At 43.3% G+C, this 15,883-nt stretch overlaps 1 protein-coding gene across 1 annotated transcript in view; it reads right to left on the bottom strand.

Annotated features, from left to right (window-relative positions):
* Nucleotides 1-15,883, bottom strand: part of LOC126413481 (ras-related C3 botulinum toxin substrate 1) — a 139,606-nt gene that overhangs the window by 17,786 nt on the left and 105,937 nt on the right. Inside the window, exon 6 of the mRNA XM_050083267.1 lies at nucleotides 4,651-4,784. Within this exon, the coding sequence (XP_049939224.1) occupies nucleotides 4,707-4,784 (78 nt within the window). The 3' untranslated portion in view covers nucleotides 4,651-4,706. The remainder of the gene's footprint in view (nucleotides 1-4,650; nucleotides 4,785-15,883) is intronic.

Genomic DNA, 15,883 nt, shown 5'->3' on the forward strand with positions numbered 1-15,883 from the left:
ACCAATAGATTGTGGTCAGAGTCCACATCTGCCCCTGGAAATGTCTTACAATTTAAAACCTGGTTCCTAAATCTCTGTCTTACCATTATATAATCTATCTGATACGTTTTAGTATCTCCAGGGTTCTTCCATGTATACAACCTTCTTTCATGATTCTTAAACCAAGTGTTAGTTATGATTATGTTGTGCTCTGTGCAAAATTCTACCAGGCGTGTTCCTCTTTCATTTCTATCCCCCAATCCATATTCACCTACTATGTTTCCTTCTCTCCCTTTTCCTACACTCGAATTCCAGTCACCCATGACTATTAAATTTTCGTCTCCCTTCACAATCTGAATAATTTCTTTTATTTCATCATACATTTCTTCAATTTCTTCGTCATCTGCAGAGCTAGTTGGCATATAAACTTGTACTACTGTAGTAGGTGTGGGCTTCGTATCTATCTTGGCCACAATAATGCGTTCACTATGCTGTTTGTAGTAGCTTACCCGCATTCCTATTTTCCTATTCATTATTAAACCTACTCCTGCATTACCCCTATTTGATTTTGTGTTTATAACCCTGTAGTCACCTGACCAGAAGTCTTGTTCCTCCTGCCACCGAACTTCACTAATTCCCACTATATCTAACTTCAACCTATCCATTTCCCTTTTTAAATTTTCTAACCTACCTGCCCGATTAAGGGATCTGACATTCCACGCTCCGATCCGTAGAACGCCAGTTTTCTTTCTCCTGATAACGACATCCTCTTGAGTAGTCCCCGCCCGGAGATCCGAATGGGGGACTATTTTACCTCCGGAATATTTTACCCAAGAGGACGCCATCATCATGTAATCATACAGTAAAGCTGCATGCCCTCAGGAAAAATTACGGCTGTAGTTTCCCCTTGCTTTCAGCCGTTCGCAGTACCGGCACGGCAATGCCGTTTTGGTTATTGTTACAAGGCCAGATCAGTCAATCATCCAGACTGTTGCCCTTGCAACTACTGAAAAGGCTGCTGCCCCTCTTCAGGAACCACACGTTTGTCTGGCCTCTCAACAGATACCCCTCCATTGTGGTTGCACCTACGGTACGGCTATCTGTATCGCTGAGGCACGCAAGCCTCCCCACCAACGGCAAGGCCCATGGTTCATGGGGGGGGTTACTGAACGTATGTCCACCGAATGTATATATGTTGACCAAAACATCTGTTTAGCTTGTTTTGCAATTTTAAGTATATGTCATTGTCTTATTACCCACAGAGAAATGTTAATATACTCTGCATACCGCTACACCTTGATTTCTTATGGTACACTCCTGGAAATTGAAATAAGAACACCGTGAATTCATTGTCCCAGGAAGGGGAAACTTTATTGACACATTCCTGGGGTCAGATACATCACATGATCACACTGACAGAACCACAGGCACATAGACACAGGCAACAGAGCATGCACAATGTCAGCACTAGTACAGTGTATATCCATCTTTCGCAGCAATGCAGGCTGCTATTCTCCCATGGAGACGATCGTAGAGATGCTGGATGTAGTCCTGTGGAACAGCTTGCCATGCCATTTCCACCTGGCGCCTCAGTTGGACCAGCGTTCGTGCTGGACGTGCAGACCGCGTGAGACGACGCTTCATCCAGTCCCAAACATGCTCAATGGGGGACAGATCCGGAGATCTTGCTGGCCAGGGTAGTTGACTTACACCTTCTAGAGCACGTTGGGTGGCACGGGATACATGCGGACGTGTATTGTCCTGTTGGAACAGCAAGTTCCCTTGCCGGTCTAGGAATGGTAGAACGATGGGTTCGATGACGGTTTGGATGTACCGTGCACTATTCAGTGTCCCCTCGACGATCACCAGTGGTGTACGGCCAGTGTAGGAGATCGCTCCCCACACCATGATGCCGGGTGTTGGCCCTGTGTGCCTCGGTCGTATGCAGTCCTGATTGTGGCGCTCACTTGCACGGCGCCAAACACGCATACGACCATCATTGGCACCAAGGCAGAAGCGACTCTCATCGCTGAAGACGACACGTCTCCATTCGTCCCTCCATTCACGCCTGTCGCGACACCACTGGAGGCGGGCTGCACGATGTTGGGGCGTGAGCGGAAGACGGCCTAACGGTGTGCGGGACCGTAGCCCAGCTTCATGGAGACGGTTGCGAATGGTCCTCGCCGATACCCCAGGAGCAACAGTGTCCCTAATTTGCTGGGAAGTGGCGGTGCGGTCCCCTACGGCACTGTGTAGGATCCTACGGTCTTGGCGTGCATCCGTGCGTCGCTGCGGTCCGGTCCCAGGTCAACGGGCACGTGCACCTTCCGCCGACCACTGGCGACAACATCGATGTACTGTGGAGACCTCACGCCCCACGTGTTGAGCAATTCGGCGGTACGTCCACCCGGCCTCCCGCATGCCCACTATACGCCCTCGCTCAAAGTCCGTCAACTGCACATACGGTTCACGTCCACGCTGTCGCGGCATGCTACTAGTGTTAAAGACTGCGATGGAGCTCCGTATGCCACGGCAAACTGGCTGACACTGACGGCGGCGGTGCACAAATGCTGCGCAGCTAGCGCCATTCGACGGCCAACACCGCGGTTCCTGGTGTGTCCGCTGTGCCGTGCGTGTGATCATTGCTTGTACAGCCCTCTCGCAGTGTCCGGAGCAAGTATGGTGGGTCTGACACACCGGTGTTAATGTGTTCTTTTTTCCATTTCCAGGAGTGTATAATCTTTTGAGGTTGTGCAATTAACCTCATGGAAAGTATTTGTTCTACAAGAATGAACAATTAAAAAATTAAACATAACACACACTTCCAAAATTTAAGATGTGAAATTACTTTTCTTGCGGATTCTACATTTCCCTGTCTAGCCTCCTCAGTCCTCATGTAGCATATAAGCTATATCCCATTCCCCCCCCCCCCCCCCCCCACCCTCCACCCCTCACACACACACACACACACACACACACACACACACACACACACACACAGCTCAGACTAATAACTAAACTTACTGTGCCTGTTAGCAGCTTGTACTTTACGCTATGTGCTTTCTGTGCAACACTTGTTTGTTTTCATTTCTGCAATTTCCCAGCAAGTTTCTGCATCTGATGGAAGAAACCTGTTTTCTGCAGTGTTAGTGTGGCTTTAAGAAATAAAGGTAATACCTACTTGTTTTTCGTAATTATGAAGCAGAAGGTGTTAAGAATAAGATGTAATAAGTTAATGTATCTTATATTACTTTTATTTCCTCACAACAATGTGGCGATACATACTTTCAATGCAACACTAGGTCTGCATTCAACAATAACCCGTAATTTCACATTCAGATGAGAGAATACAAGAGGAACGAGAGAGTGAAGAAGAAGAAGAGGTGGAGGAATGTGTTGACAAAGACAATGCAAGGAAATGCTCCAGTAGACAAAGCCTTTGCCACCACCAACAGCAATGTTGTTCCATGCCATCTACATGAGATGAAGAATAAAATGCAGGAAGTTGTTTCACATGTGTGTTTCCTGGACATAGAAGTTTCACATTTGCACAGATTGCTGAATGCCAAATATGTCACTGTTTTGCAGAAAAATGTCATAGAAAAATTGTAGAATGGACAATATACTTAGTGATTTCAAAAAATAAGTTATGCTTGTCTTCCCAAGCTAAGATCACTGCGTAACAAGAGTTGTGCGTTGTTAGATGAGATGTTCTGCTTTTCCTGCATGCACAATGCCATATGGACAACAGATGCATCACAGTGTGGGAAATAAACAGCACAGCAACAGGAAACATGCTCCATAGTCGAAGTAAGAGGGGCAGTACAATTTTTGTGGGAAAAGTATCTAAATTGCACAGATTCCCCATAAATTTCTGGTGGGGTAATGGACCAAATGCAATGTCCCATAGAGCCGTAGGGAAATGGTGCCAATAATTCGATCAAAGCCACACAGAAATGGGAAATGTTCAAGAAGCTGGTAGCTATCACTGAGAAACTGAGCAATTGGTACAACGTTCAGACCATTGCTTATACACACTTGGTGACTATGTTGAAAAATAATGTTGTGTGTCTGTGTCACTTGTGTGTGTAGCGCAGCATTCAATGAAAGTTACATGGCCTGCAATGGTAGCGTGTAACTTACTTTTTGAAGTCCCCTGCTGTGAAAAGTGTTTAGATTGTATTTTCAGATATAATCAAATAACATTTTGCAGTACTTACATAAATCATATTTATCAGTCATCAGTTTATAAATAAAATCCATCGAAGGAATCCTTGAAAACATGCCACTGCTAGCATGAAAAATGTATTCTAATCCTGATTTACCATATCTGCTGCATGCCCTAATATTTGGGTGAACCACAATTTTTTTTTTTTTTTTTTTTTTTTTTTTTAATTCAGTACTTTAGTCTTATTTTGCCACAGAACAACGAACTGGCCACCAATATAAACTTTGCGCTCAAACAAATCTAAGCTCAAGACTGCGGGGGCTAGGCCACGACAATTTTACACATGAAAGCTCCTGTACTAACTGACCAAGTTTGAACGCCAAGCTCTGCTCCGTTTTTTCTTGTAAGTACCATAACTGTTAAGAAGTCATTTCAGTTCTCTCGAGCACACTTAAACTAAAACACACAACTACTTCCCTTATAAACGTTTATCACACTCTTACCTTAAGTGTAATCGAGTTACACACTTCTGTATATATAGTTCTTTTGTTCTTAATTTTTACAGTATAGCACATTTTCTTTGGCGCCTTTTCTGAGGTTCTGGTCGTAATACAGCACGGACTGCCTCATCAAATACCTGCGGACAGCATGTCATGAATTAGTAAAATATGTATGAGTTATTCTAGCAATACTAAGTGTATCAGGAAAGGGTATATACTGATTTTTAGTTGTATGATAATGAATTTCATGTATCGATATATAAGATTATCACTGCAAAAATTTGCAGTGCTGGATGCACATGTACAAGGTACCTGCACAAATATTTGAGGACTTACAAGCAAGGTGGTTGTAAGCTTCCCTGAAAATGTATAACTATAAACAATGAGTAATACTATTAACAGTAAAATGTGGCTAAGAAATAAAGTGTGTACATGCAGTGCTCTCTGAATTCCCTATTTCCTAATCCAAAGAAAACTCACTGTTTTATGTCTGATAACTTCTGGTTCCCTTATAAATCATTCCAGCATTAGAGTTTTAACATAATGTCAAAACATTGAAAACTTCAATGCAATTCTTAACACTGATGTTTCTCTTCACCTTTATATTAAGCAGTAGTCAATTACAGCAACTTCTTTTCTACATTTCATACCACATGCATTCATCTGTCTGTCGGCATTGTCATCTTTACAGCTTAATCCATCAGATGTCATAATGTAAAGAAAAATACCATGATATGTATTAGTGTTATGAAAAGGCATGAAACTCGTACAGAAATACAGCAAAATCATGGTAATTTGTCCCGCCATCATTAGCATAACTTCAGTAAAATTTCATTTCTGTGGTTATAAAAGTGCTATATTGTCTTCACAAATTTTCAGATCCACTTAGAACATTCTAACCTTCATGTATGAGGCACAGCATTTCATTTAAATAGTGAGTTACATGTTTCATAATGAGTAATACATCGATTATTTAACTGAGAAAACAATCAATTATTGACAAAATTATCCCCTCCTTCATCAAAGATACCAACCATTTCCTAGAACATCTGAAATCCGGGCCTGTCCCACTCCCACCACACACCTTGCTTGTCACCATTGATGCAACCTCCATCTACACCAACATCCCCCACATACATGGTCTGTCTGCTGCTGAACATTTTCTCAGTCAGTGCCCAATTGATTCCAAACCAACGACATCATTCCTACTTACATTAATCAACTTTATACTTACCAACAACTACTTCACCTTTGAGGGGCAGACATACAAACAGATCAGGGGTACGGCCATGGGAACCAGGATGGCTCCTTTCTATGCCAGCCTTTTCATGGGTTGCTTGGAGGGGGCATTCCTGGGATCTATAAGTCTTCAGCCCCTGGTCTGATTTAAATACACTGATGAAATCTTTACCACATGGATTCATGGTGAGGCTGACCTGCTAAAATTCCTGCAAACTCTGAATACCCTCTCCCAATTAAATTTCCCATGGTCCTATTTCGAATTCCATGCCACTTTCCTTGATGTTGATCTCATCCTCACCTCTTTACTGTAATTCACCACCATTCTCATCTCAGCCTTCAGCCTTCACTGCACATAATTACCCAACCATCCTACTTAAAAAGTAAATTTCCTGGGCCATCACATCCAATCCTGGTACTGTTGATCCTGCCAAAAAATAACTTCGGAGCACACCATTGGTGACTCAGTATTATCCTGGTCTGGAATATGTTAATCAGCTACTTCGACAGGGGTATGACTTCCTAAAATCATGCCCTGAAATGAGATCCATTCTATCTGAAATTTTCCTCACCATACCTAAAATCATGCCCTGAAATGAGATCCATTCTATCTGAAATTCCGTCCACATTAAACCTACCAACAAACAACAATATTTACATTTTGACAATTGCCATTCTTTCCATGTGAAACGTTCCCTCCATATAGCCTTGGCATCAGAGGAAAATGTATTTGTTCAGAAGCAGACTCTTTACTGTAATTCACCACCATTCTCATCTCAGCCTTCAGCCTTCACTGCACATAATTACCCAACCATCCTAGTTAAAAAGTAAATTTCCTGGGCCATCACATCCAATCCTGGTACTGTTGATCCTGCCAAAAAATAACTTCGGAGCACACCATTGGTGACTCAGTATTATCCTGGTCTGGAATATGTTAATCAGCTACTTCGACAGGGGTATGACTTCCTAAAATCATGCCCTGAAATGAGATCCATTCTATCTGAAATTTTCCTCACCATACCTAAAATCATGCCCTGAAATGAGATCCATTCTATCTGAAATTTTCCTCACCATACCTAGAAAATCTTTCCACTGCCCTCCCAATCTCCGCAATATTCTTGTAACACCCTATGATCCTTCTGCACCCATCTCCCTACCACATGGCTCCTACCCCTGTGACCGTCCCCACTACAAGACTTGCCTATGCCCCTCGTACCACCTCCTATGATAGCCCTGTAACTGGCAAAACATATACTATCAAAGGGAGAGCCACCTGCGAAACTACATGTCTTATATCAGCTGTTATGTAAACACTGTTTGGTCTTCTACATCGGCATGACTACCACCAAATTATTAATTAGGATGATCAGCATAGGCAGAGGTGTATACTGGCAACTCACAATATCCTGCTGCAGAGCATGCTCTGCAACATGACATTCATGACCTTGGTGCCTGTTTCACCACATGCGCCATCTGGATTCTTCCCTGACACAAGTTTCTCATAACCCCACAGTGGGAACTAGCACTACACCATGTACTTAGTTCTAGCCATCCACCTGGCCTTAATTTGCATTATGTTTTTCTGTTTCAGCATTTCTTCACTGCAACTGCTCTTTGCTTAACTCCGTTTTAGTTTTCTACATCTTTCATTGTCTTTCCCATCTATCTTTTTTCAACGTCCCCCTCCCACCTCAGGTCACATACAATGCACTTAGCTTTTCACTCTTATTAACTCATGCATGATATTTAAGTAGTAATCTCTGTCTGCATATTACCCTGTCTTCCACCTTTAATCTCTCAGGTTTTCAAATCTCGTCTGATGCAGTTTCCAGCAATCAGTCTTTCCTTCTCATTCTGTACGGTAAGTCTCCCCTGACCCACAGTTCTGGGTGACCTTCCCGAAATCTATCCATTTTCCTAGATCTCTCCAGTCCTTTTCCTTCACTCCTCTTCCTTCCCCTTCATCCCTTCTGCCTGAAGAAGGAGCCACTGGCTCCAAAAGCAGTGAATTACAACCATCTTTTATGTGTGTGTGTTCTGCCGCTGCTTGGTGAGTAGATTTTATCTATCAAATTAAATAATTATATTGTGAAAAGGAAAGTTGCTGCTCACCATACAGCGGAGATGCTGGGTCACAAACAGGCACAACAACAAGACTGTCACAAATAAAGCTTTTGGCCAGTAAGCCCTTCGTGATGATTAGACGACAAACACACTCAAACAAACGCAACTCGCACACACATGGCTTCAGTCTTTATGTTTGCCTATCTGCGACTCAGCATCTCCGCTATATGGTGAGTGGTAACATTCCTTTTCATAATATTGTTACAGTCCATCATGGATTTTCAACTGTTCAATTACATAATTATTTAACTGAGATTCATACATGTGAAAAATATATATTTAAGGGAGCACAGGTGCCCTAAGTTACTCTGATTAATTTTACAGCTACAGTAAATATTATAGTAAGCCAAATAATAAGAATCTTTACTCTCTTCATACACTTTGGAACATATTTTCCAGAATAAACATCCTTCTTATGAGTCATTCTAAATTGTACATTACTGCAAGCTGTTTGACAAACTGCAACCCAATCAATCAATTTCTCTGCCATAAATTCTTTTGAAACAATAAATTAGTAATAACCTACTTTCAAAACATGATACACATAGCCAGTCATCAACAAGTAATATAAATCCAACGACTGCCCTTAAAAAGTTACAGATCCACACAATGTGGGTCTCACCTGGCTAATGTATAGCTAAATCGCAAACATACATTTAAATTATCAGTTGCAAATAAATAATAACAAAATTATCATATTCTGTGTAGTCCTTAAACTAAATGTTTTATATTATAGCATAAAAATCTATAGCAAAAATACTGAAAATGAAACTACAATGAAATACAGACAAGACTAATTTTCTACTTACCAGTTAGAGACAAGCACAAAAACTCACAAAAGTTGACAGAAGTCGTTGACTTTGTAAAACTACTTTTTCATCTGATAAGGAAGGAAAGTCCCCCCATGAACCATGGACCTTGCCGTTGGTGGGGAGGCTTGTGTGCCTTAAGAGATTTGTGGTGCAACCACAAAAGAGGGGATTTTCTGTTGAGAGGCCAGACAAACATATGGTTCCTGATGAGGGGTAGCAGCCATTTCAGTAGTTGCAGGGGCAACAGCCTGGATGATTGACTGATCTGGCATTGTAACATTAACCAAAATGGCCTTGCTGCACTGGTACTATGAACGGCTGAAAGCAAGGGGAAACTACAGCCGTAATTTTTCCTGAGGGCATGCAGCTTTACCGTATGGTTAAATGATGATGGCGTCCTCTTGGATAAAATATTCCGGAGGTAAAATAGTCCCACATTCGGATCTCTAGGCGGGTACTATTCAAGAGAACATCATTATCAGGAGAAAGAACACTGGCGTTCTATGTATCGGAGCGTTGAATGTCAGATCCCTTAATCGGGCAGGTAGGTTAGAAAATTTAAAAATGGGAATGGATAGTTTAAAGCTAGATATAGTGGGAATTAGTAAAGTTCAGTGGCAGGAGGAACAAGACTTCTGGTCAGGTGAATACAGGGCTATAAATACAAAATCAAATAGGGGTAATGCAGGAGTGGGTTTAATAATAAATAAAAAACTAGGAGGGCGGGTAAGTTACTACGAACAGCATAGTGAACGCATTATTGTAGCCAAAACAGACACGAAGCCAACGCCTACCACAGTAAGACAAGTTTATATGCCAACTAGCTACGCAGATGATGAAGAGATTGAAGAAATGTATGATGAGATAAAAGAAATTATTCAGATGGTTAAGGGAGATGAAAATTTAATAGTCATGGGAGACTGGAATTCGATAGTAGGGGAGGGAAGAGAAGGAAAAGTAGTAGGTGAGTATGGAAAGGGGGTAAGGAATGAAAGAGGAAGCCACCTGGTAGAATTTTGCACAGAGCATAATTCAATCATAGCTAACACTTGGTTTAAGAATCATGAAAGAAGGTTGTATACATGTGTTGCGGCCACATGTAGTAAGCGTTGCTTCACGCAGTAGAGAATGACAAAACAGAGGCACGCTGGCAACCGAGGCGTTGCGAAGTAAGCATGCACAGATAGCCTTGCTGACAGCAGCACTCTACCAACAGACTGACGCAAGGATGCACACAGACCAAGCGCCGAGCGAAGCCTGGAGAGTGCTGAGTAAGGGGAAGTGAGGCTAGCACGCTAAGTTACGCTGCAATATACTGCGGGAGTAATAACAAAAAGCTACCACCAAGGGTAATAAACGTCGTCCTGCCGGATATAAATAGTGGAGCACAGGCAACAACAGACAGAAGCCAGCAGGAAGCACTTCGAATCTGAGGACGGACATAGTCCGTGTCCGAATGTTCAATCTTCGTAGGTGACGATTCCGGAAGTCTGTTCCAGCTCACAGGAGTCATCAGTTCTCCGCCAGACGTCAACTTCAAGCTCTGGAGGTCGGCCCAAGTTCGGTCGGCACCATGGCTGACAAACTATGGCGATAACTTCCAGTAGGACCGGCTGCAGTGCGGTCTTGGTTATAGGCGCCGCTGGGGACTGACGCCCGGACTTCACGGCAACCCGGCCCGACGGCAAGTGGTCCGTCCATGGTGGGACCTTGCAGACATCGCGACTGACGGCTTCCCAGCCGCCGGTGCAGCAGGTGTCGGCAGCTGACCTCACGGTGACGCGGCTCCGTGAGCGTGCCCGTACTGGGGTGCTGAGTTCATCTCAAACACAGTGCAGCAGAGCACTGGTGGCCTGAGGCTCCCGAGTGCGATCAGTGGCACGCGTTGCGCGCATTGTCGGAGAATCTACACAGCAGCAGCCAGGCGGAGGGATCCGTAGGGCTGGGCAGTGACAACGAGGGAGAAAGTGTAAAGAAAGTTCAATAAATAATTGTAAAACTCCACGCCGTCTCAGTCCTTGGTGCAGCCACTGTGTCTGCTGCTAACAAGTGGTGCAGAAGTCATAACAAGTGGTGTCAGGTGCACCCATGCCACGACTTTGACTAGCACTGTGCCGAGCAACCGAGAAACTCCGAATACGGTGAGTCCAGCAACTGCCTTCTCTCTATGTTTTCTGTGTAGCTAGACATGTCGAGGGTAACATTATGGGATGTGAGAGTGTCGTTTGAAAGGCCTAGCAGCCCTGTGGACTTATCGCAGTTTTGTGGGAATGATAGTCACGTTAACTTAGTACCATCTAAATGTGTAGTGTGTGGATTAACAGGTCACGTCGCTCCTTGCGATAAATTAGTACCAAGCACTTGTGATGTGTGTGGCTTCTATGGTCATGTAACATGGCAATGTAGTAAGTCTAGATGGCTTGCCATTAGATGTGCTAGGAATTAACTTGCTTCTGGGTAATACAATTTTATTTTCGTGAGGTGAGGTATACCACACGGAAAATGCCAGACACACGTGCAACTGGGACAAGTGATGCCATAGTCGCATTGACAGAGCAAGTTAAGAAACTGATTGAAGAAAATAAGTTGCAGAAGCAGCACATGCAGAGGATGGAGCAACAATTGTTGCAAAATACTCAATCAGGCTCGGGAAGCGATAGTGGACAATACAAGGGTACTGTCTTTTCCGGCGTGGCAGATTGTTCAGCGGCTAATTTGATACCTTCCTTCTCGGGTAAAACATCAGAGGATGTGAATGTTTTCATTGGTGACATACGTTGTACGGCTAGACTGTGTGACTGGTCGGATGAAATGTGTTTGCAAATGGCGAGGTTACGGTTAGTAGGTGACGCAAAGACTTATGTGGCATACCAAGAAGGGTTACAGGATGCTACTACGTTCACAGAGTTGGCTGGGGGATTATTTTAAAGGTTTAGGAAACAAAACAGTGCCAGATTTTTTAGAGAAAAATTGGGGAGGATGATGTAAAAAACGGGTGAAACGGTAGAAGTACTGAATCAGACACAATTAGGAGAATGAATGCGCACACGTATGAGTTAACGCAAGATGCGAGTGCAAATGAAGTTCTATTGAAAGAAGCAGAGAATAGAGCTTTAGATGCATTTTTGCGAGGGGTCATGCAGATTTTTCACGCTGGATACGAATGGAAAATCCAAGTGACTTAGCAGCAGCATTGCTCATAGCTACACATTTGCAGGAAGTGGACAGCACCACTAGAAGTCGCAATGACAAGAAAATTTTTTCGTCTTCCAAAGAGTGTTACCGTTGTGGGAAGCAAGGTCATTTTAAGGGACAATGTCGGGAACCGCAGTGTTTCAATTGTCAGAAAACAGGACATAAGGCATGGCAGTGTAAAGCCAAGAAACGGGTTAATGATACAGCAGGCAAAAAACTGTTAAACGAAAAAGGGAGTGTTCCAGCTGTCGGGAGGCATTTCCAGTAAAAAGAGGTACTCAAAGAGTGCACGAAGAGACGGATTGTAGTTTGATGGTCTGGATAAAAGATAAGTGGCGAAGAGTTTTAGTGGTTACTGGAGCGCATGTATCAGTTGTCAGTGTGGACCTCGTGGACAAGAAAGGATTGGAAGTTTCGAGATACAGATTGCGCGCAGTAGGTGATAAAAAATTAGATTCACTAGGGACAGCACAGCTCAAGTTTAAGATAGGAAACGTGTGGTTCCGGTAGCAAATGGAGGTGTTGTCAACTGTGGGACAGGGATTTTCAGCGATACTTGGGTTGGACTTTCTGATTAAACATCACGCCAAAATTGACCTTTCGCAACATACGCTGGAACTCGATGGGAACTTGTTCTCAATGGGTACAGCCGTTGCAAATGTTTCGGTGTCGCACGGTGCACCGATAGCTAAGGTGATACCAACTAAACTGCGTACAAGTGCATTAAAGGTGATTTCGTGTGACAAAGTACGAACAGGTACAGTTGATCTGGGTACAGTGGATGTCGATGTGCCACAGCAGAGGTTATTCTTGGTAGAGCCACTGCCGAGTAATGAGGTTTTAGATGAAAAGCATTGCTTTATTCGTAGGAGTGTATCACGGGTAACGGACATAAACGGGCAGTTTATGGTTCCGGTGAGTTTAGGTAACTTTGGGCGGGATGATGTCGATCTGCCGAAGGGATTAGTAATAGCCACAGTAGAGTTAATGGATGAAGAGGACATCAATAGTTCGAGGCTAGACTATGATGTAAAGCAAACCATCAGCACTTCTGCACTTTGTGACAAGGTAAATCATTTAAGGGGAAATGATTATTGGGGTATGGAAGCATTATTACTAAAGTATAAAGCCTTGTTTGAAGCACAGGGTACATTACCTGCTACACCGATAACACAGCATCGTATTCCGACTGGGGATCACGCTCCGGTGTATCTTAAGCCATACAGACTACTGAAACAATTACAACCAGTAGTAGAGCAATTAATAGAGCAACAATTGGAAGGTGGGATAATCCAGCACAATAATAGTCCTTGGTCTAGTAGCGTGGTCCTAGACCCGAAGAAGACACTGGACGAGTAAAAAAAAATTCACTTTTGTTGCGATTACAGACATTTGAATGAATGGACAGTGGCGGACGTATATCCGATTCCAAATATCACAGAAACGTTAGACAACCTAGGGCAGTGTAAATTTTTCTTTACTATGGATTTGCGAAGCAGTTATCACCAGATTGAAGTATGTCCGGAGGACTGGCAAAAAGTAGCATTTACGATGCATTGAGGTCACTTCAAGTATAAAAGAATGCCGTTTGGACTAAAAAACGCTCCAGCAACATTTCAGAGGTTGTTGGATGGAGTCCTCCGCAGGTTGAAACCGAAAAAATGCATGGTGTAGCTGGATGACATTATAGTTTTTTCAAGAGATATAGAGCAGCATGTGGAACGGTTAGAGGAGGTGTTTAAAAGATTAGAGGCAGCATGGCTAACATTAAGTTTGGACAAATGCCATTTTGCACAAGCACAAGTAAATTATCTCGGGCATGTTATCAGTCAGGACGGGGCAAGGACAGATCCTCGTCTCACTTCTGCAGATCGAGATTTTCCAGTTCCGTAACAGTTAAACAACTGCAATCGTATATTGGTCTTGCGAGCTATTATCGAAAATTCGTACAGGGGTTCGCAGAAATATGGAGGCCACTTACTAAGTTGCTAAGAAAAGGTGTTACCTTCCAGAGGACGTCAGAGTGCGAGAAAGCATTTCAAGAGTTGAAACAGATACTGACATCAGATCCAGTTTTGAAGTTTCCAGACTTTTCGAAGGAGTTTATACTACAATGTGACGCGTCTAATCATGCTCTTGGGGTTGTAATTGGGCAAGAAATTGATGGCAAAGAACATCCGATTGCGTCCGCGTCTCGTCAACTTAACAAGGCGGAACAAAATTACTCCACGACAGAGAAGGAATTGTTAGTGGTAATATACGGGATTTCGTACTTTCGATGTATCTGTACGGTAGAAGGTTTAAGGTTTTGACGGATCATTCAGCTCTGAACTGGTTATTAGGTCTGAAAGACCCAGCGAGTAGGCTAGTGAGATGGGTGCTGAAACTCAGTGAGTTCGATTACAGGGGGATACTCAAGCCAGGTGTGAAACATGCCAATGCTGATGCATTGAGTAGGAAAGTGGCAGTATTACAAGTAACAGGGGAGACTGAAGATGAGTGGAAAAGGGCACAAGCCATGGATAGTGATTGCCAATTATTCAGAAAGCAACCGCAGTTCCTAGTACAGGACGGGTTACTTTGCAGGTCGATGAAATGAGGCCCGCGCGTCGTCGTACCAACAACGTTAAGATCTGAAGTTTTGCAACAGGCACATGACGATTTTCTTTCAGGACATGGTGGGAGAAAAGCTACTGATAGGTGGATAGCGGAGAAGTTTTGGTGGAGGACACAACATCAAGACATGGACAAGTACATCAGGAATTGTGTGCCATGCGCACAGTGTGCGGACTTGAGCCATCAAAAGATTCAGCTTCAAAGATTACCAGAGGCAGACAGACCTTTGAAACAAATCGGAATTGATGTATTAGGCCCATTTAATAGGAGTACAGCAAGGAATAAGTATGTGTTAACAGTGACTGACCACTTTTCTAGGTATTTAGTCATGGTCGCATTACCAGATCAGAAAGAAAGTGCGGTGGCACAAGCTTTAGTTAATAATTGATTGCTCAGGTATAGGATACCTCAGTCCTTAATCTTGGATCAAGGTACTAATTTCAAGTCTGATCTGATGAAGCAACTGTGTAAGTTACTGAAGGTAAAGTAACTACGGACTAGTCCATTCCACCCGCAAGCAAACGGTCAAACAGAGAGAGTGCATCGCACGATCGCTAAGATGTTGAGTCACTATGTAAATAGTCAACACACCGACTGGGATGTGTACTTGCAATTCATAACCAGTGCATATAATAGTAAGGTACATATGTCGATAGGATTGTCGACGTACAAAGTGGTGTATGGGCGGAAGATGCCATCACCTTTTGGCATGCTTCGTCCAAGGCTGGGAGCGGAGGGCAAGCATGTACGGCAATTTGTGAAAACCATTAAGGAAGTATGGCAGAGAGTTAGACGAGCTAACACAAAAGCGTTGGAACGACAAGAATGGATGGGAGGTACAACAAGGAAGTTGTCACCGTACAGAGTAGGCCAATGGGTGCTACTAGCTAATCCGTATGTTCCAAAAGGGAGAACCAAGACTTTCACAAACAAGTTCCAGGGACTGTACCAGGTAGTGGAAATGACATCACCTGTCAGTGTAAAATTACAATTGCCTACCAAGACAATGGTGGTTCACGTTAGTAGAGTTAAGCCGTTCCAGGGGGTAGTAGATCCGTGTATATGTACTTCTCCTTCTGGCAGAAAGTGAAAAGAAGCGCCAGAAGGAGACGGCAAACCGGGTATTAAGTATAAGTTGCGTTCGAGGGATGTGAAGTCAGCAGTAATTATCATGTGTGTATTATTTTTGTGCATGGACTAGGGTTATTTTATTGATATTAAGGGGTAGTGATGGGAGTTTTTTCCTTCTC

This window comes from Schistocerca serialis, chromosome 1 (genome assembly GCF_023864345.2).
Source record: "Schistocerca serialis cubense isolate TAMUIC-IGC-003099 chromosome 1, iqSchSeri2.2, whole genome shotgun sequence".
Classification (NCBI taxonomy): domain Eukaryota; kingdom Metazoa; phylum Arthropoda; class Insecta; order Orthoptera; family Acrididae; genus Schistocerca; species Schistocerca serialis.